Below are 23,144 nucleotides of genomic sequence, written 5' to 3' on the forward strand. Positions count from 1 at the left end.
AGGGACACATGTCTATTCAGGGGATTCTTTGATGACACTGATCATTATTTAATCTGCAGTGAAATTGGGATTGTGAGGCCGAAAGTGCAGGAGGTCAGGTCCATATGTAGGATGATAAGAGTGGAGAAACTTCAGGATAAGGAAATCAGGCACAAGTACATAACAGCGATCTCAGAAAGGTACCAGTTAGTTGAATGTAGTCAATTACAGTCATTGGAAAAGGAATGGACAAGGTACAGGGACATAGTACTAGAAGTGGCTAAAGAATCTCTTGGAACAGTAGTGTGTAAAAGTAGGATGAAGCAAACAGCTTGGTGGAATGACACAGTCAAGGTAGCCTGTAAAAGGAAAAAGAAGGCATATCAAAAATGGCTACATACTAGAACTCAGGTAGACAAAGAAAGTTATGTTGAAGAAAGAAACGAAGCCAAACAGAAAATTGCAGCATCCAAGAAGAAATATTGGGAAGACTTCGGAAACAGGTTGGAGACTTTGGGTCAAGCTGCTGGAAAACCATTCTGGAGTGTAATTAGCAGTCTTCAAAAGGGAGGTAAGAAGGAAATGACAAGTATTTTGGACAGGTCAGGAAAACTGCTGGTGAATCCTGTGGATGCCTTGGGCAGATGGAGGGAATATTTTGAAGAGTTGCTCAATGTAGGTGAAAATACGATCAGTAATGTTTCAGATTTCGAGGTAGAATGGGATCGGAATGATGATGGAAATAGGATCACATTTGAGGAAGTGGAGAAAATGGTCAATAGATTGCAGTGCAATAAAGCAGCTGGGGTGGATGAAATTAAGTCGGAACTCGTCAAATACAGTGGAATGTCAGGTCTTAAATGGCTACACAGGATAATTGAAATGGCCTGGGAGTCGGGACAGGTTCCATCAGACTGGACAAAAGCAATAATCACATCAATCTTTAAACATGGAAACAGAAAAGATTGTAACAACTACAGAGGTATCTCTTTAATCAGCGTTGTGGGTAAAATCTTCTCAGGTATTGTTGAAAGGAAAGTGCGAGTATTAGTTGAGGACCAATTGGATGAAAATCAGTGTGGGTTTAGGCCTCTTAGAGGTTGTCAGGACCAGATCTTTAGCTTACGGCAAATAATGAAGTGTTATGAGTGGAACAGGGAATTGTATCTATGCTTTATAGATCTAGAAAAGGCATATGACCGGGTTCCTAGAAGGAAGTTATTGTCTGTTCTACGAGATTATGGAATAGGAGGCAAACTTTTGCAAGGAATTAAAGGTCTTTACATGGATAGTCAGGCAGCAGTTAAGAGTTGATGGTAAATTGAGTTCATGGTTCAGAGTAGTTTTAGGGGTAAGACAAGGCTACAACTTTTCTCCACTGTTGTTCATATCATTTATTGATCATATGTTGAAAACAATAGACTGGCTGGGTGAGATTAAGATATGTGAACACAAAATAAGCAGTCTTGCATATGCGGATGACTTAGTTGTGATGGCAGATTCGATTGAAAGTTTGCAAAGTAATATTTCAGAGCTAGATCAGAAATGTAAGGACTATGGTATGAAGATTAGCATCTCCAAAACGAAAGTAATGTCAGTGGGAAAGACATATAAACAGACTGAGTGCCAAATAGGAGGAACAAACTTAGAACAGGTGGACGGTTTCAAGTACTTAGGATGCATATTCTCACAGGATGGCAACCTAGTGAAAGAACTGGAAGCGAGGTGTAGCAAAGCTAATGCAGTGAGCACTCAGCTACGATCTACTCTCTTCTGCAAGAAGGAAGTCAGTACCAAGACTAAGTTATCTGTGCACCGTTCAATCTTTCGACCAACTTTGTTGTATGGGAGCGAAAGCTGGGTGGATTCAGGTTACCTTATCAACAAGGTTGAGGTTACGGATATGAAAGTAGCTAGGATGATTGCAGGTACTAGTAGATGGGAACAATGGCAGGAGGGTGTCCACAATGAGGAAATCAAAGAAAAACTGGGAATGAGCTCTATAGATGTAGCAGTCAGGGCGAACAGGCTTAGATGGTGGGGTCATGTTACACGCATGGGAGAAGCAAGGTACCCAAGAGACTCATGGGTTCAGCAGTAGAGGGTAGGAGGAGTCGGGGCAGACCAAGGAGAAGGTACCTGGATTCGGTTAAGAATGATTTTGAAGTAATAGGTTTAACATCAGAAGAGGCACCAATGTTAACACTGAATAGGGGATTGTGGAGGAATTTTATAAGGGGGCTATGCTCCAGACTGAGCGCTGAAAGGCATAATCAGTCTTAAATGATGATGATGATGATGATGATGATGATGACAACAAAGTTCAATTGCAACGATTCCCAAACTATTTCTCAGTTATTGTAGCCACTGCATATTCGGGCCCCATGTTCCGGGTGACAGTTTAATGCTATTCTGTCCGTTTTAATTATTTGGGAGTTGACCGTCTGGTTTTAAACTTTCTTTGCTTTTTGCATTTAATTTGATTGGGAAATTGAACTTAACATACACATGGATGGGCATGAGAAATGAAAGGTTGCAATAAATTTTTCATCTGTGATTATTACTTTACGCATGTAATATTCTATTACAGATTAATAAACATGAATTTCTTTGAATAGTCCCAAAATAATGATTCCAATTTTACTTTTATTCAAGTACTAAAGCTGTTTGTGCAAGAATGAAAATATTATTGTCCATCAAACTTACAAACATTTTCAAGTTGCAGTGGATTTTTGTTTACTGGATGTACCCCGACTAGCTTTGAAGCATGCAATAGAAAGATACATAGATAATAGAAAGAATCATTCCACATGGGAAAAATATATTAAAAACAAAGATTCCATGACTTACCAAACGGGAAAGCGCTGGTAGATAGACACAATAAAAAAACACACAAGCACACACACAAAATTTCAAGCTTTCACAACCCACGGTTGCTTCATCAGGAAAGAGGGAAGGAGAGGGAAAGACGAAAGGATGTGGGTTGTAAGGGAGAGGGTAAGGAGTCATTCCAATCCCGGGAGCGGAAAGACTTACCTTAGGGTAACCAGACATGTCTGCTTGTGTCTGTATATGTGTGGATGGATACGTGTGTGTGTGTGCGCGAGTGTATACCTGTCCTTTTTTCCCCCTATGGTAAGTCTTTCCGCTCCCGGGATTGGAATGACTCCTTACCTTCTCCCTTAAAACCCACATCGTTTCGACTTTCCCTCTCCCTCCCTCTATCCTGATGAAGCAACCGTGGGTTGTGAAAGCTTGAAATTTTATGCGTGTGCTTGTGTGTTTTTTTTAATTGTGTCTATCTACCAGCGCTTTCCCGTTTGGTAAGTCATGGAATCTTTGTTTTTAATATATATCTAAAAACAAAGAATCTATAACTGACCAAACGAAAGCGTTGGTATGTTGATAGAGACAATAAAAACAATAAAAAACACACACACAAATTTCAAGCTTTCGCAACTCAAGGTTGCTTTGTCAGGAAAGAGGGAAGGAGAGGGAAAGACCAAAGGATGTGGGTTTTAAGGGAGACGGTAAGGACTCATTCCAATACCGGGAGCAGAAGGACTACATTCGCGCACGCGCGCGCACACACACACACACACACACACACACACACACACACACACACACCCCTCCGCACATATACACACACAGGCAGACATATGCAAATGCAAAGAGGTTGGGCAGAGATGTAAGTCGAGGTGGAAGTACAGAGGCATAGATGTTGTTGAATGATAGGTGAGGTATGAGCGGCGGCAACTTGAAATTAGCGGCGGTTGAGACCTGGTGGGTAATGGGAAGAGAGGATATACTGAAGAGCAAGTTCCCATCTCCAGAGTGCTGATAGGTTGTACACACACACACACACACACACACACACACCCCTCCGCACATATACACACACAGGCAGACATATGCAAATGCAAAGAGGTTGGGCAGAGATGTAAGTCGAGGTGGAAGTACAGAGGCATAGATGTTGTTGAATGATAGGTGAGGTATGAGCGGCGGCAACTTGAAATTAGCGGCGGTTGAGACCTGGTGGGTAATGGGAAGAGAGGATATACTGAAGAGCAAGTTCCCATCTCCAGAGTGCTGATAGGTTGGTGTCAGTGGGAAGTATCCAGATAACCCAGATGGTGTAACACTGTGCCAAGATGTGCTGGCCGCGCACCAAGGCATGTTTAGCCACAGGGTGATCCTCATTACCAACAAATACTGTCTTCATGTGTCCATTCATGCGAATGGACAGTTTGTTGCTGGTCATTCCCACATAGAAGGCTTCACAGTGTAGGCATGTAAGTTGGTGAATCACGTGGGTGCTTTCACACGTGGCTCTGCCTTTGATCGTGTACGCCTTCCGGGTTACAGGACTGGAGTAGGTGGTGGTGGGAGGGTGCATGGGACAGGTTTTACACCGGGGGGCGGTTACAAGGGTAGGGGCCAGAGGTTACGGAGGTTAGGTGGATGGCGGAAAGACACTCTTGGTGGAGTGGGGAGGATTTCATGAAGGATGGATCTCATTTCAGGGCAGGATTTGAGTAAGTCGTATCCCTGCTTGAGAGCCAAATTCAGAGTCTGATCCAGTACCGGAAAGTATCCTGTCACAAGTGGGGCACTTTTGGGGTTCTTCTGTGGGAGGTTCTGGGTTTGAGGGGATGAGGAAGTGGCTCTAGCTATTTGCTTCTGTACCAGTTGGTAGGGTAGTTGCGGGATGCGAAAGCTGTTTTCAGGTTATTGGTGTAATGGTTCAGGGATTCAGGACTTCCTCAAATCCTGCCCTACACTCATACTCTCTGCTGGAAATATCACTTTGCCACGAAGAAAAATAATCCTAATCCTACTCCTAATGATCCAACTCCCCAAGAAACTATCCAAATTGAACCCTGCCTGGAACAGTTCCATCCTCTGTCACAGCGGGACCCACTTCCTCTTCCTCAAAATCACCCTCTCCAAACCTTCCAGGAATTTCTCACTTCCAGCCTTGCCTCTCAATCCTTCTTGAAAAACCTTAATCCCACTCCCAACATCACCACTGCTGAAGCCCAAGCTATCGGTGATCTGAAGGCTGACCGATCGATCGTCATTCTTCTGGTGGACAAGGGTTCCACGACCGTGGTACTTGATCGTCGGAAGTATGTGGCTGAGGGACTGCGTCAGCTTTCAGACAACATTACATACAAAGTTTGCCAAGGTAATCCCATTCCTGATGTCCAGGCGGAGCTTCAAGGAATTCTCAAAACCTTTCACCTGTCTCCATCAACCTCCTGACCTCACCAACACCTCGCACCCCTACCTTCTACCTACTTCCTAAAATTCACAATCCCAATTATCCCGGCTGCCCCATTGTAGCTGGTTACCAAGCCCCCACAGAATGTATCTCGGCCTACGGAGATCAACACCTTCAACCCATTACATGCAGTCTCCCATCCTTCATCAAAGACACCAACCACTTTCTCAAACACCTGGAATCCTTACCCAATCTGTTACCCCCGGAAACCATCCTTGTAACCATTGATGCCACTTCCTTATACACAAATATTCCGCACGTCCAGGGCCTTGCTGCGATGGAGCACTTCCTTTCACGCCGTTCACGTGCCACCCTACCTACAACCTCTTTCCTCATTACCTTAGCCAGCTTCATCCTGACTCACAACTTCTTCACTTTCGAAGGCCAGACATACCAACAATTAAAGGGAACAGCCATGGGTACCAGGATGGCCCACTCGTACGCCAACCTGTTTATGGGTCGCTTAGAGGAAGCCTTCTTGATTACCCAAGCCTCCAGACCCAAAGTTTGGTACAGATTTATTGATGACATCTTCATGATCTGGACTCACAGTGAAGAAAAACTCCAGAATTTCCTCTCCAACCTCAACTCCTTTGGTTCCATCAGATTCACCTGGTTGTACTCCAAATCCCATGCCACTTTCCTTGACGTTGACCTCCATCTCTCCAGTGGCCAACTTCACACATCTGTCCACATCAAACCCACCAACAAGCAACAGTACCTCCATTATGACAGCTGCCACCCATTCCATATCAAACGGTCCCTTCCCTACAGCTTAGATCTTCGTGGCAAACGAATCTGCTCCAGTCCGGAATCCCTGAACCATTACACCAACAACCTGAAAACAGCTTTCGCATCCCGCAACTACCCTCCTGACCTGGTACAGAAGCAAATAACCAGAGCCACTTCTTCATCCCCTCAAACCCAGAACCTCCCACAGAAGAACCCCAAAAGTGCCCCACTTGTGACAGGATACTTTCCGGGACTGGATCAGACTCTGAATTTGGCTCTCAAGCAGGGATACGACTTACTCAAATCCTGCCCTGAAATGAGATCCATCCTTCATGAAATCCTCCCCACTCCACCAAGAGTGTATTTCCGCCATCCACCTAACCTCCGTAACCTCTGGCTCCTACCCTTTTATTCTGTGTCTAATGCTGTGAATAGAATCACGTTATTATTTTCCTTCAGCTCTACCTGTACCCTTTTTAGGATGTGGTCGTTATTGCAATCGTATATTTAAATCTGCCGCTGCTGCAGACTGCTTGCTCGGTGCGCAGCTCCGCACTGCCAGCGATATCCAATAAAATGTTGAAATTTCTTAAATAAAATGGGTAATGTCCAGTGCGAACTTTGGAGTAATTGTGACAAACAGATTTTACTAGGTAAATATATTTTAACAGATACAATTAAAATCTTTACACACCTTTTACAATCCCAGCTACAAATGGTGTCGATCATCGACTTATGAAAAATGAAAACTACCTAAGAGCCTAAAGCATTGTCAAGCGTTCCTTTCCCATTCAGTCCATGCAGAAGACAAGCAATTCTATTACAATATATTGCCTATTTATATCTTAACTAATTCTTGTATAGTCTTTGTCATTTCTCATTACATACCGTTTCTTCTGTGGCGGTTTTCACATCCTCCACCACATATAGTATTTCACACTCTTTGAATAATCATTTATAATAGCAAAATTCATAATTATCTTTTTCCTGACAAAATTAAGTGTCCTTTTGAAATTCAATTAACAGAAATACATATAAATCATTTGTTAACAGTGAGCATTATACATCGAAATGTTCTTTTAACTTTCACTTTGGATGCTGCCAGAGAACATTACAGGGCCTGGCTCAGATTTCAGACAATCGAGGAAGTAGTTGGTATCTTTAACACAGGATGGAAGTCTTTGTACTGTGGGTTGTAAGTGTTGATCAACTAAGGCAGATATACATTCGGTGTGTGGTGTGACAGATTAATAATAAGAAATATTGTTCACCGTCTCTTACGAGAGCCTGAAAACTATTTTTGTGGTAAGCCAGAAAGCGATGGAGAATGTACTGACCATAATTTCCAGTCTGCAAGTCAACATTCTTGTCTTGCACACTGAAAGTAATGTTTGTACTCACTGTTTACTCAGCAGGATCAGGAACTATAATTGTAAATGGAAGTTTTGTGTTCTAACTGTTTCAGTTATGTTTAAGAAAATTTCACACGCACAACACAGTAATGTTCCTGATAATAATGATGTCTCTATCATAAACAGCACTATGAGCAGTTCAGAGATGAGCTCTATAGTAAGTTCCCAATAAATGGTCTTTCACCCTGACTTCTAGTAATGTAATGTAATTGCTCACAACGAAAGTGGAAAATAATCTCACCACTTGACACGCAGTTTTGTTAACATTACGGGTGGCACACAAACAGTTACTTCTGCGAATCTGAGTGATGCAGGTCGGTGTACAGTCCTCGTGAGTTCACTTCCTATTTGTGCCAAAAACATGCATTTAGCTGCAGCCTAGCTGGGACATCATCCGAGGCACACATAAGCCGGCATTTGACTAATATGGACTGATTGATAACTGGATATATTTATATATGGGCGCAGGAGATGGCCAAAGGGAACACCTGCCATCATCCACTTTCTCAGGCACACAATATTTTATAACATTGTTGTGTATTAATTTAGAATTTTTGTATGAAAGGAATTAAGTTGGCTATAATCACAGGTAAAGATTTAGCTTGCCTGCATTTAAACTGTACCATCTAGAATTTTTAGAACGGAACTGGCAGTAGAACCTGACCTCTGAACTATAACTTTGAGACGTTGTATTGATTATTATGTACATCGAAGTCTTGAAGCTTGTTATAGCTCTATTATTTAATGGGTTTCATCAGATACTTTAATCAAAACTTTCTATCATTAATATAAAATACACTTAATCTGCTACAAATAAGGACAGTTTTGTGTCAAATTTAATTTTCAGTAAGTTACTCAAAAACTATTAGAGGTAGCTTAATGGGGTCACTTAGTTACTGTTTTTTTTGTGTTGAACTGAAGCTTCGTACAAATTTTCGTGTTTCTAAATCTAATCTATAGTGCCTTTAATTTCCTTTTTTTTGTAAAAGTACTGATTTTGAGCAAAATATTACTCCATTCGAGATGCAACTTGTAACAGTTGATTTTGACATACATTTACACATTCTGACCAGTTTGTGGCTTTCTAGCTTTATTATTTTGCACCACTTGGTTTTTTATTTAAAACTTAAGGAATGACATACTTCTGATCATTCTGAGATTTGACAATTTAAATGTTAATATACTGAAGCATGTGTTGACAAAGTTTGGAAAAACTTCTCTAATTTTTAATTTCATTATTAAATTATGGGGCAAGACTTCTGTGCTATGCACAGACACATTATGTCGACATGACGCTAGTAGCAGTGAACTGGGGTAAGTCCCCGCACACTTGATCACCTCTGTTTGTTTCAAATGATACAGTGCTTGTCACTATGCTACAGTGGTGCTATGCTATGCTATGCTGGGTGCTATCAAGCCAGCAACTATAGGACGACCAGGATGATTGGGTTTGTGGATCGTCGAAAGAAGGTAAAAGTTGGGGGTGCATAGTTTGGGTGGAGTAAGATGTTCTATGGACTGTGGTATCAGTCTTTGTGAGTAGCCTGAAGTTCCTAGAAGGGGCTGAAGCTCAGTTTGAATCACAGCGATCGGATCTTGCTAGCAGATGCTGTATGTAGAGGTATCAGACAGCTGGTGAAAACATTCACTAACGTACTCCTGTTGGTCAAGTACCACAGGGGTAGATCCTTTGTCTGCTGGGAGGATAGTGATGGAGTCATCAGCCTTTAGGGAACATAGAGCCTGGAATTCTGCTGAGGGCAGGTTGTAAAGAAATGCTGGATGTGAGGAAGGCTTGTAAGTGATGATTCTGAGGTAGTGGTGATGGAACAAGTTGGGATCATGGTCAGAACTACTTAAGGCAGGGTTCAATGCCAGGTTTGCTGTTGGAAAGGTTTTGGGATTGGCTTGCAAAGTGATATTTCCAGTTGACATTATGTGTAATGAAAGTAGGTCCTTCACCAAAGCAGCATGGTTAAATGCAGGTCTAGAGCTGAAAGTGAAACCCTTGTATAATATATATAATTCAAAGGGGGAGTGCTTTGAATGAGAGGCTGAGAACACTGTACTATTGTGACTGGTACATGTGATTATGAGTTACTATAGGTCTGGTAGACAGGCTGTGGGATGTTAAGGAGGCTGGCCAAGCTCTATTTGTAGGAGAGGAGTTGTGGTTGATGGTGTGGCTGTTTGGGGAGCTGCAAAGGGACAGGAAGTGAAACACCACTGTTCAGATAGTTACGGAGAATGTGGGATAGTTTTATGAGGCGAAGTCTGGCATGTTGTTGCAGTCTGAAGTTGGCTTGGCGGATGATACCATCCACGGAAACATGAGGGGCAGATAACTGCAGGATCTTGTAATAGGATAGAAGTTTGGTGGCATGGAAATTGGCACAGGAGGCATATAGGTCACAGATTGGAAGAAAAAAAAAGTAAAGTAGTAGTCTCCTCTGACCTGGAGTTCTGGGTGACTTTTCTAAACCCTACCCCTTTCCCTAAACCTCTCCAGTCCTTTCCCTTCACCCCTTTTCCTCCACCCCTTTTCCGCCCCCCCCCCCCCTTTCCTCCCCCTTCAACTCTTCTGCCAGGAGGAGGAGCCACTGGCTCTGATGGCTTGTGAAAGTCAAATACTTTTGTGTGTGTGTGTGTGTGTGTGTGTGTGTGTGTGTGTGTGTGTGAGAGAGAGAGAGAGAGAGAGAGAGAGAGAGAGAGAGAGAGAGAGAGAGAGAGAGAGAGAGTATATTCCTAAATCTTCCCTGATGATTGCAAAATACAATAATAATTACAATCTTTCAAAAATTCCAAGCACATAACAGGGAACAGTACCTCAAATTACAAAATTTAAACTGTTGTTGTTGTGGTCTTCAGTCCTGAGACTGGTTAGATGCAGCTCTCCATGCTACTCTATCCTGTGCAAGCTTCTTCATCTCCCGGTACCTACTGCAACCTACATCCTTTTGAATCTGCTTAGTGTATTCATCTCTTGGTCCCCCTCTACGATTTGTTCCCTCCACGCTGCCCTCCAGTACTAAATTGGTGATACCTTGATGCCTCAGAACATGTCCTACCAACCGATCCCTTCTTCTAGTCAAGTTGTGGCACAAACTTCTCTTCTCCCCAATCCTATTCAATACCTCCTCATTAGTTATGTGATTGACCCATCTAATCTTCAGCATTCTTCTGTAGCATGACATTTCGAAAGCTTCTATTCTCTTCTTGTCCAAACTATTTATCGTCCATGTTTCACTTCCATACATGGCTACACTCCATACAAACGCTTTCAGAAATGACTTCCTGATACTAAAATCTGTACTCGATGTTAACAAATTTCTCTTCTTCAGAAACGCTTTCCTTGCCATTGCCAGTCTACATTTTATATCCTCTCTACTTCGACCATCACCAGTTATTTTGCTCCCCAAATAGCAAACTCTTTTACTACTTTAAATGTCTCATTTCCTAATCTAATTCCCTCAGCATCACCCGACTTAATTCGACTACATTCCATTATCCTCATTTTGCTTTTGTTGATGTTCATCTATATCCTCCTTTCAAGACACTATCCATTCCGTTCAACTGCTCTTCCAAGTCCTTTGCTGTCTCTGACAGAATTACAATGTCATCGGTGAACCTCAAAGTTTTTATTTCTTCTCCATGGATTTTAATACCTACTCCGAATTTTTCTTTTGTTTCCTTTACTGCTTGCTCAATATACAGGTTGAATAACATCGGGGAGAGGCTACAACCCTGTCTCAATCCCTTCCCAACCACTGCTTCCCTTTCATGCCCTTCGACTCTTATAACTGCCATCTGGTTTCTGTACAAGTTGTAAATAGCCTTTCGCTCCCTGTATTTTACACCTGCCACCTTTAGAATTTGAAAGAGAGTATCCCAGTCAACATTGTCAAAAGCTTTCTCTAAGTCTACAAATGCTAGAAACGTATGTTTGCCTTTCCTTAATCTACCTTCTAAGATAAGTCGTAGGGTCAGTATTGCCTCACGTGTTCCAATATTGCTACGGAATCCAAACTGATCTTCCATCTGTCAACACTTGCTTTCTTTGGGATAGGAATTATGACATTCTTCTTGAAGTCTGAGGGTATTTCGCCTGTCTCATACATCTTGCTTACCAGATGGTAGAGTTTTGTCAGTACTGGCTCTCCCAAGGCCGTCAGTAGTTCCAATGGAATGTTGTCTACTCCCGGGGCGTTGTTTCAACTCAGGTTTTTCAGTGCTTTGTCAAACTCTTCACGCAGTATCATATCTCCCATTTCATCTTCATCTACATCCTTTTCCATTTCCATAATATTGTCCTCAAGTACATCGCCCTTGTATAGACCCTCTATGTACTCCTTAAACTTTTCTGCTTTCCCTGCTTTGCTTAGAACTGGGTTTCCATCTGAGCTCTTGATATTCATACAAGTGGTTCTCTTTTCTCCAAAGGTCTCTTTAATTTTCCTGTAGGCAGTATCCATCTTACCCCTAGTGAGATAAGCCTCTACATCCTTACATTTGTCCTCTAGCCAGCCCTGCTTAGCCATTTTGCACTTCCTGTCAATCTCATTTTTGAGACGTTTGTATTCCTTTTTGCCTGCTTCATTTACTGCCTTTTTGTATTTTCTCTTTTCATCAATTAAATTCAATATTTCTTCTGTTACCCAAGGATTTCTACTAGCCCTCGTCTTTTTACGTACTTCATCCTCTGCTGCCTTCACTATTTCATCCCTCAAAGCTACCCATTCTTCTTCTACTGTATTTATTTCCCCCATTCCTGTCAATTGCTCCCTTGTGCTCTCCCTGAATCTCTGTACAACCTCTGGTTCTTTTAGTTTATCCAGGTCCCATCTCCTTAAATTCCCACCTTTTTGCAGTTTCTTCAGTTTTAATCTACAGGTCATAACCAATAGATTGTGGTCAGAGTCCACATCTGCCCCTGGAAACGTCTTACAATTTAAAACCTGGTTCCTAAATCTCTGTCTTACCATTATATAATCTATCTGATACCTATTAGTATCTCCAGGCTTCTTCCATGTATACAGCCTTCTTTTATGATTCTTGAACCAAGTGTTTGCTATGATTAAGTTGTGCTCTGTGCAAAATTCTACCAGGCGGCTTCCTCTTTCATTTCTTAGCCCCAATCCATATCCACCTACTACGTTTCCTTCTCTCCCTTTTCCTACACTCGAATTCCAGTCACCCATGACTATTAAATTTTCATCTCCCTTCACTATCTGAATAATTTCTTTTATTTCATCATACATTTCTTCAATTTCTTCATCATCTGCAGAGCTAGTTGGCATATAAACTTGTACTACTGTAGTAGGTGTGGGCTTCGTATCTATCTTGGCCACAATAATGCGTTCACTATGCTGTTTGTAGTAGCTTACCCGCATTCCTATTTTCCTATTCATTACTAAACCTACTCCTGCATTACCCCTATTTGATTTTGTGTTTATAACCCCGTAGTCACCTGACCAGAAGTCTTGTTCCTCCTGCCACCGAACTTCACTAATTCCCACTATATCTAACTTTAACCTATCCATTTCCCTTTTAAAATTTTCTAACCTACCTGCCCGATTAAGGGATCTGACATTCCACGCTCCGATCCGTAGAAAGCCAGTTTTCTTTCTCCTGATAACGACGTCCTCTTGAGTAGTCCCTGCCCGGAGAGGATATTTTACCCAAGAGGACGCCATCATCATTAAACCATACAGTAAAGCTGCATCCCCTCGGGAAATATTACGGCTGTAGTTTCCCTTGCTTTCAGCCGTTCGCAGTTCCAGCACACCAAACTACATTTCATAATATGAAATCCATTTCTATTAATATATTCATTTTTATTTTCATGCACTGTTTGATGCTCAGTTTGTGTAACCATTTTAACGAGTATTTTTGTACTTCAAATGTCGAATTGGTGAGTCCATTCCTGGGCACTCCTTACAGTGTCCATGTTTATATTCATGCTCAGCAAATTACGAATGTCTGCTTGTGTCTGTGTATGTGCGGATGGATATGAGTGTGTGTGTGCGAGTGTATACCTGTCCTTTTTTCCCCCTAAGGTAAGTCTTTCCGCTCCCGGGATTGGAATGACTCCTTACCCTCTCCCTTAAAACCCACATCCTTTCGTCTTTCCCTCTCCTTCCCTCTTTCCTGATGAGGCAACGGTTTGTTGCGAAAGCTTGAATTTTGTGTGTATGTTTGTGTTTGTTTGTGTGTCTATCGACGTGCCAGCGCGTTCGTTTGGTAAGTCACATCATCTTTGTTTTTAGGTATATTTTTCCCATGTGGAATGTTTCCCTCTATTAATACAGACATAAAAGAATAGACATACCTGAAAGGATTCAAAACTGTTTTTACATGCATAAAATACATTTTGTATTTTTCAGGTAAGTAATAGAAATTATAAGTTAGGGGAATGTTAGATGTATTGGAGATTTCTCATTTCTCAAGACTAAAGAGCCACCTAATGACACACTTTTTCTCAAAAAACTTGGTAAAGACCACTGAACTTCCTGCCTAGTAATAGGTTCACAGTTACATCTACATCTATGCTATGCAAACGACCGTGAGGTGCATGGTGGAGGGTACATACTATTGTATCAGTTATTAGGGTTCCTTCCTGTTCCATTCACATATGGAACATGGGATGAATGATAAACTGAATGCCTCTGTGTGTGGAGTAATTATTCTAATCTTATGCTCGCAATCTCTGTGTGAGGGGTATGTAGAGGGGTTGTAGTATATCCCTAGAATAATCATTTAAAACTGATTATTGAACCTTTGTTAATAGACTTCCTTGTGATAGTTTATGCCTGTCTTCATCAGTCTGCCAGTTCAATTCCTTTAGTATCTCTGTGACACTCTCCCATGGAAACAAACCTGTGACCATTCGTATACGTTCAATATTGCCTGTTAGTCCTATCTGGTACACGTCCCACACACTTGAGCAGCATTCTATAAGATGGGTTGCATGAGTGATTTGTAAGAAACCCCATTTGTAGACTGATTGCACTTTTCCAGTATTCTGCCAGTAATTCTGATTGCACTTCTCCAGTATTCTACCAATAATTCGAAGACTACCACCTGATCTACTCACAACTGAACCTATGTGATCATTCCCTTTCATATCCCTACAAAGTGTTACACCAAGGTATTTGTATGAGTTTGTGAAGTAGAGAATTTGACATTTCTGAATATTTAGAGCAAGTTACCAATCTCTGCACCACTTTGAAATGCAGCTTCTCTCAGATAGTACTTCACTGTGGATAACTCCATCATTTTCTAAAAGCCTGATTTTACCATTAATATTGTCTACAAGGTCATTAATATACTACGTGAGCAGCAACACATCCATGGGGTGCAACCGAAGTTACTTCTACATCTGACGATGACTCTCCGTCCATACCGAAAAGTCCTCAATCCAGTCACAAATTTCACATAATATGCTATAGGATTGTACTTTGACAATAAGCGTAGGTGCAATGCTGAGTCAAATGCTTTTTGGAAATCAAGGAGCACTGCATCTACCTGGTTGCCTTCATTCAAAGCTTTCAGTATGTCATGTGAGAAAAGTGCGAGTTGGGTTTCACGTGATCAATGTTTTCAAAATCAATGCTGATTGGCTTTGAGGAGGTCATCCTGTTCAAGATATCTCATTATGTTGAGCTCAGAATATGTTCTAAGATTCTACAACAAATCAGTGTCAAGGATATTGGATGGTAGTTTTGTGGATCGCTTCTACTACTCTTCTTGTAGACAGGTGTGACCTGTGCATTTTTCCAAGAACTGGGCACAATTCAGCTTTAATCAGTTCAACAGTTTCTCAACACCACTTACACTGATACTTTTTTCATTCCTCTTTCCAGTGGTACGAGGGTTAAATTGGAGAAATTCTGCTTGGTTTTTGTTTGTAAAGGGACATTTGAAAATTGAGTTAAGCATTTCAGCTTTTGCTTTGCTATACTCAATTCAGTTCCTGTATCATTCGCTAGGGACTATACACTAACTTTGGTGCCACTAACAGCGATTATAATGAACAGAATTTCTTAGGATTTTGTGAAATGTTATTTGACGATGGTCTGCTATGTTAATCATTGAAGGCATCATGCATTGCTCTCTTGGCAGCCAACTGTATTTGATTTAGCATCTCTCTATCAATAGCCCTACTTTTTTTTTTACATGTGTTATTCAGTAATCTCTGTTACTTTAGAAGTTTCTTTACAATGACTATATACCAAGGAGGTTCTCTCCCATTATGAACTGTTCTTCTGGGTTCATATCTGTCCAGTGCTTGGTCAACCATTCTTTTAAACTTGAGCATGAGTTCCTTTATATGTTCGTGACCTGTGCTGAAAGTTTCAGGTTCCTCATTGAGCTGTAGCTCTACTGACTTTTTATCTAGTTTACTGAACATGTATAGATTTCTGCATGTTTTAGATGTCCTTTGGTAATCATTGTTGCCACAATCACATCATGTTCACTGACACTAGTCTTCGATGTGGCCCTCCTCAAAGAGGTCAGGTCTATTTGTTCCCATTAGATCCAATATATATCCATCATGAATGGTGTTCCTAACTGTATGTTGTAAGTGGTTTTCAGAGGAGGAATTTAGTAATATTTCACAGCATGTCTTGTCACAGCCGCCTTTAACAAAACTGAAAGTTTCCCAATTAATTGTTGGATGATTAAAGTCTCCACCGATGATTATAGTATGATTGGGGAACTTACATGCAAATGAAATGAGGTTTTCTCTGAAGTTTTCAGTTACTTCAGGAGATGGGATAACAGGATCCAGTTATAATTTATGCCCACCTGTGATATTGAGCCTTTCCCAAACAATCTCACATGCAGCTTCAGTTTCTATCTCAGTGGATTTGAGTTTCGTGTCTGCTGCGACAATCCTTTGGATATACAATTAAATTTTCCCCAAAAATCTCACTACCATCAATTTTAGGTTTCCACCAGCGTTCTATACCTAGTATAATGTGAGCTTTTCGTGAGGGCTTCAAACTCTGGCACTTTGTTGTGAATGCTTCAGCAGTTTACCACTAGGATTTTAATACTCTCATCTGTGACTCCCTGCCCTTATATCTATTTTTTTAAATATTCGATGAAACATTAATCATATTATTCAAAACATCATTTGCTATTTCAGTGGCACACACAAAAACAATTTTTGATCATAAAAACATTTTTCAACGACAATTCCATTGAACGTTGCATACACACTGAAAACTACTTTCTGTACATCTACATTCAATGCTACTGTTTAGAAACAGATCTCTTAACTGTTAGGGTCTGAGAATTCTGTCAACTTTCAGTACTGGTCATTGATCAACAGATTTGTTTGCTTTAGCAACCTTTCTCTTTCCAATATGGATACATTCTGTTTCAACATTGTTACACACATCAAAATTTACATTAACTCCTTGCTCTACTGTTTTCAGTCTGTCTCTTGGAAACAAATGCAGACCAGGCATAAACATAAAGAGTCAGTTCCGTGGGAAGGAAAGTTGGACCATACTTTTTTTGTGTGTCAAGTTATGGTTTTATTCAATATGTCCATTATCCAAATGAACTATACATGGTCAGAGAAAGGAAACACATGTTGATTACTGAACAAACGTAAAAGAGGCAATGCTTAAAAAAGTCCTATTCTGGATTACAAAAAAATGTGGAAAATCATCACTAGATGATTCTAGCACAATATTTGGACTGCTTCCCAAAACATATCAGTCCAATGCCTTAAAAAAAATTAAAGTTTGCATAAAATACAAAATACAAAGCAGAACAATGTGGGAATGCTCAGAGTGTAAAGTGGCGTTGCATCTGCCACAGTGCTTCCAAAACTGCAATGCCATGCAAGACTATTTTTAAAGTTATAGGTATTTTCCTATTAAAAATTAGCTCAAGGGGAGCATTTCATGTTGTAATTATATTTTTTGTGAAGTCACACAATCAGAGGCGTTTTTCAGGTAACAGAAAATGCCAGTAGCCTCTAATTGACAATATGTTATATGCAGTTACATGCTTAAGGAGATGCAAATAACATATTGTCCAAGTCACAGTTTGGGTTCCTTATGGCTTCCGATATACAGAAGGCTATTTCCACATACAGTGAGAATGTACTTAATTCATTAGATAACAGATTAGAGGCTACTGGCATTTTCTGTTAACTGACAAATGCCTTTGATTGTGTGACTCACAGCTTTCTCATAAGTAAATTAGAATATTATGGTATCACCTGTAGTGCAGCAAAATGGTTCGAGTCTTACCTAACTAACAGGAAACAAAGGGTGAAGTTGAGAAATACCTCTGGAGTAAGCAATCTGTCTGCATCTGATTGGGAATTAATTATATGTGGTGTTCCTCAAGGTTCCACCTTGGGTCTGTTGCTTTTTCTTGTGCATATTAATGATCTTCTCTGATATACTGCCAGATGCTAAGGTTGTTTTGTTTGCAGATGATATGAACATTGCAATAAGTAGCACATCAAGTACATATTTGGAAATGCTGCCTATCAAATTTTCACTGACATTAATAAATGATTTAAAGCTACTTCACTGTCATTAAACTTCAAAAGAAACACTATATACTGTTCAGAACCTATAAGAGATTTCCTTCCAGCATGTGTGTAACATGTAAAGAAGAACAGATTGAAGAGGTTGACAGTACTAAATTTCTGGGTTACACTTTGATAACAAATTCAGCTGGGAAGGGACTACCACAGAACTGCTGAGGCACCTAAGCAAGTCTGTATTTGCAATGAGAATTATGTCACATGTAGGAGATATAAATATAAAAAAAACTTGCATACTTTCATTCTATTACATCTTATGGGATCATATTCTGGGGCAACTCATCAAACTGAGCAAAAGTTTTTAGTGGGCAAAAGCGTTTAGTAAGAATCATTTGTGGTGTCAATTCAAGAACATCATGTTGAAACCTGGTCAAGGAACTTAATATTCTAGCCACTCCTCAGTATATTTATTCCTTAATGAAATTTGTCGCAAGTAATGTATCTCTATTTCCAACCAATAGCTCAATACATAGTATCAATACTAGGAATAAGAACAATCTACGTAAAGACATAAAATCACTTACGTTGGTTCAAAAAGGGATCCAATACTCAGAAACGCATATTTTCAATAGATTGTCAGCAACCACTAAAAACTTGGTTTCAGATAAAGCATGGTTTAAACAGAGTTTGAAAGACTTTTTGATAGGCAACTCCTTGTACTCTATAGATGAGTATCTTAACAGGGGCTATTAGACCAGCTTAAGTTACATTTCAGTTCTGACAGCACTTGGTCACAACAGTTGAGATTAGGTATATTTTGTGTATGATAAATTTATTAAAAGTGTGTAACTATGTTTCATTTTGACAGTGTATTAATTCTGTAAATATTAGCAGTTCCAGTTTACTGAAATGTATTCACATATTTTAACATTCTCCTCAGGGTACTGAGTATTATATTCAAATGTTTTGTGTGTTTTATGCTATGCTATACTTTTTAACTTTTTCCACACCCATAGAATCGTCTCATTTTTGAATCTATGGAATGAACACTGAATATAATATAATCTAATCCCTTTCATGCTCTAAGACTCATACAACTATCATCTGGTTTTTGTATTTCTGTTGTAAACAGCCTTTCACTCCCTGTATTTTACCTCTGCTAGCCTCAGAATTTGAAGAGAGTATTCCAGTCAATACTGTCAAAAGCTTTCTCTAAGTCTACATATGCTACAGCAGTAGGTTTGCCATTCCTTAACCAGTATTGCCTCATATTTTCCTACATCTGAACTGATCTTCCCCAAGGTTGGCTTCTACCAGTCTTTCCATTCTTCTGTAAAGAATTCATGTTAGTATTTGCAGTCGTGACTTATTAAACTGACAGTTTGGTAATTTTCACACCCTTCAGAACCTGCTTTCTTTGGAACTGGAATTATTACATTTTTCATGAATGTCTGAGGGTATTTTGCCTGTCTCACACATCTTTCTCACCAGATGGAAGAGCTTTGTCATGGCTAACTCTCCCAAGGCTATCAGTAATTCTAACAATGTTGTCTACTCCCAGGGCCTTGTTTCGACTTAGGTCTTTCGAAGCTTTGTCAAATTCTTCACGCAGTATCATATCTCCCATTTCATCTTCATCTATGTCCTCTTCCCTTTCCATAATATTGCTCTCAAGTACATCTCCCTTGTGTAGACCCACCTTTCTGCTTTCCCTTCTTTGCTTAGGACTGGTTTTCTATCTGAGCTGTTGCTATTCATACAGGTTCATCTCTCTTCTCCAAAGGTCTCTTTAATTTTCCTGCAGGCGTCACTTATCTTACCCCTGGTGTTATATGCTTCTACCCATTCCTGCTTAGCCATTTTGCACTTCCTGTTGATCACATTTTTCAAGATGTTTGTATTCCCTTTCGCCTGTTTCATTTACTGCATTTTTATATTTTCTCCTTTCATCAACTGAATTCAATATCTCTTGTGTTACCCAAGGATTTCTACAAGGCCTAGTCTTTTTACCTATTTGATCCTCTGTTGCCTTCACTATTTCATCTCTCGAAGCTACCCATTCTTTTTCTAGTGAATTTCTTTCCCCTTGTCAATCATTCCCTAATGCTCTCTCTTAAACTCTCTACAACCTTTGGTTCTTTCAGGTTACCCAGACCTTGTCTCCTTAAATTCCTACTGCCCTGAAAATGTCTCACAACTTAAAAATTAGTTCCTAAAACTTTAATCTATCTGAAACCTTCTGGTGTCTCCAGGTCTCTTCCATGTATACAGCCTTCTTTCACGAATCTTAAACTAAGTGTTAGCTATGATTAAATTATGCTCTGTGCAAAATTCTACCAGGTGGCTTGCTCTTTCATTCCTTTTCCCCAGTCCATATTCACCTACTACTCTTCCCAAACTTCTTGAAGCATAATAAATAACTTTCCAGCCAATTTACTATCCAGATTAACAGTTGGCATAATTGTATACTAATGCATTAAGGCATTGTTGTTAGTTAACCTTCCTTTCATATGCATTTCCTCTCCAAATCCTGAATAGTCAGAATTTAAAACAAATTCCATTCAGAATGGTAGGATAAGTTTGTTTAGTTTACAAATTTTGGGGCCTATTCCACAGGTTGCTGTGCAGCATCATGTTGAGGCTACATTTGAAATTTTATTATCTTGTGTCTTCCAATTCTGTAGAACTGTTTAAGTTATGCAAACCGTTCACTGTTTCCCTTGAAATCATTCACTATTTCCCTTGAAATCACTGTAATCTATGTCCCATCAATTTGATGTGCATAATGTAGTAGGTCATCATCATGCACATCCTGTAAATTTATCGAGCATCCTAGAAATGTGCAAACACCAGTTTTTGAAACAAGTGTGTCTTATCTTCCCTTGATTATAATATTGCTGCAGACTTATTTGAAGTCTGTTCTTAATTGCTTTTTACTACGGTGCTGATGATGATCTGTGTATGTAATTATGTTTAGTACCTGCTTCTTGGACAATGATTGCCCTTTATGACATTTCACTGGAGATGTGATATATGGCTCTCTGTCTGTAAAGGATGATTAACTGCATGACTCAACACCTGTTTCAATATTACTTTCACTTGTTAGGCATGTATCATCATCGTTGTAATCCTCATGTACATTGCCCGCACAGTCAAGCATATGAGACACCACAAATTTCACTGACTCATCTTGCGAAACACTAATATTTCATCCACCACTTTTTTCTCGCTCTGCAAAATTCCTTGGGTTCCTTTCTGACAAAATGTCAACTTTGGCAACTGTTGTTGTGGTAGTAATGCAATGTTTATTTTATTTATAGTTGCTATCGTTCTGCTTTGTATCAACACCAGCAGCACTGTCGCACTGTTGTGAGCTACTCATTGACGAAGCATTTCAGCTACGTTCCATAGCCTCATGCTGTGCTGGACTATTGGATACCTCCAGTCCCACCCCCTGTTGCCATTAGCAGCCTGAATGTTCAGTTTTTGTTTGTGTTCAAATTTCTTAACTTGTTTTGTAAATAAATTCATTTTCTGAAATTTTATATTTTTTATGTTTACAGGAGGAACTTCATTGAAAGCGTCTACAAGAAACTGTGTCCTAACAATGCTGACAGTGTAAGTCTAAGTATTAGTGATTGTTATTATTGACCTTTGTCTTTTGTATAACCTAAGTCAGTGCCCTTTCTATTTCTTGTCTAATTGAAGAAAGTAATTTATATACAGACAAAATCTTTTTGCTTTCCAAAATGTGATCTGTCAAAATTTTCAACATTGACATCTTCATGTCAACCACACTCTTACAAATGAGCATGATGGCATGGTCTGATACATTTAAATATAACCAAATAACTTAGAGACTGTGATGTTTTAAAAATGTACTTTTTATTTCTCTGTGATACTTTACCTTATAGTATGCTTTGTAGATAAAATTTTACATTGTCTCTGCTTTTTTCCTTAAAAGGTTTCACTCCAATAAATTTCAGAAAATTTAAGTGACTTTTTGTACAAATTATCTAATAATACTTGAACATTTTTGCTTATTTATATCTATTTTTTAACATTGCTAATAACTGAATGGTGAGTGTTCTGTTTTATGATGTGATGGGTATGTCACAGATAATTATATTGTTTGAGCCATTACGGAGAGAAGATTAGAAAATCCTGCCAGCCAAATTCTAGAGAAAAGTTTTAAATTTTGTGGCTGTCGATGGGCCTAGGAAAGAAGTGGAGCGCAACATCTGATCATCAAAGATGAGCAGTAGAACAGTTTTTCATATGCAGTTAATGTGTTGTGTTTGGTGTTTCCTTATTTAAATCACCCATACCAGAATGTCGTCCAACAGCTGTTCTTTTTTGTTGTCTCTGACATGCGCATAACTCTCTAATAGTTGTGAAATTTCTGTCAAACACAAGCTCCTGCATTAATTTGTAAAGGTATTATTTTAAAAACCTCGTTCCTTCCAATATTAACTACATAAAATTAAAGTAATTAAACAGACAGTGCTGGTAAGAATTTCCATTTGGCAATCAAATTAATTATTTGATTACATGCTTAATCTCCATTTTCACATCGCTTGCAATGGATCTATATAGACTTCGAAACCTTACATTATGAAACTGAATTTTTTTCTGGCATTCATTGTTTACTGTGTGTATTCAAGAATAATATTATGTTTTCAATTATGAGCATTTTGATTAAACATGGGTATTTAATTTTGTGATTTCTGGGAAAATATTACGGGAAGAGGTAAAATTTTCTGAGATAAGTGGGTGACCTTGTCTTTGCATGTAGCATGAGACAGTGGGTATTTCTTGAGACACAGATAATATTCTGGGCCTTCCAGAATTTTAGGCTTCAGCTTGTTTTGTCTTAAGCAGAGTAAACATTGAAATAGAATGTGGTATTAGTGTTGTGTATTTTTTACTGTGTGCAGTAATACTGAAACTGGAGTGAGCAATTTTGGCAAAATTGCTAAGCATACTCACCACTCATTTGTTAATGTCAGCATGAGTTTTGATATATTACCATTTTATTAACACTTTCTCTTGGTTAATGTTTTAAAAGTTATTCTCACAACTTCTGTTAGCTATATTTTTTTCCCATATGTGCTATGTGAAAATATCAGTTTTTAAAAGGCATAAAATTTATCAGCCAATATATGTAGCATTGGACTGTTTCTCAGAACAGACTAAAGTTTCACTTTTATTTTCACCA

At 39.4% G+C, this 23,144-nt stretch overlaps 1 protein-coding gene across 5 annotated transcripts in view; it reads left to right on the plus strand.

The window, feature by feature from the left end:
• The window catches only part of LOC126481493 (protein phosphatase 1B), a 243,577-nt gene that overhangs the window by 135,248 nt on the left and 85,185 nt on the right, over nt 1-23,144 (plus strand). For 4 of the 5 annotated variants that reach the window (XM_050105276.1, XM_050105277.1, XM_050105278.1 and 1 more), the window contains one exon: nt 21,490-21,544. In XM_050105276.1, coding sequence (XP_049961233.1) covers nt 21,490-21,544 — 55 coding nt within the window. Of the gene's footprint in view, nt 1-21,489; nt 21,545-22,045; nt 23,135-23,144 lie in introns of those variants that run through there. The other variant, XM_050105279.1, reaches the window with a different exon arrangement.

The sequence above is a fragment of the Schistocerca serialis genome, chromosome 5 (genome assembly GCF_023864345.2).
Source record: "Schistocerca serialis cubense isolate TAMUIC-IGC-003099 chromosome 5, iqSchSeri2.2, whole genome shotgun sequence".
Lineage (NCBI taxonomy): Eukaryota > Metazoa > Arthropoda > Insecta > Orthoptera > Acrididae > Schistocerca > Schistocerca serialis.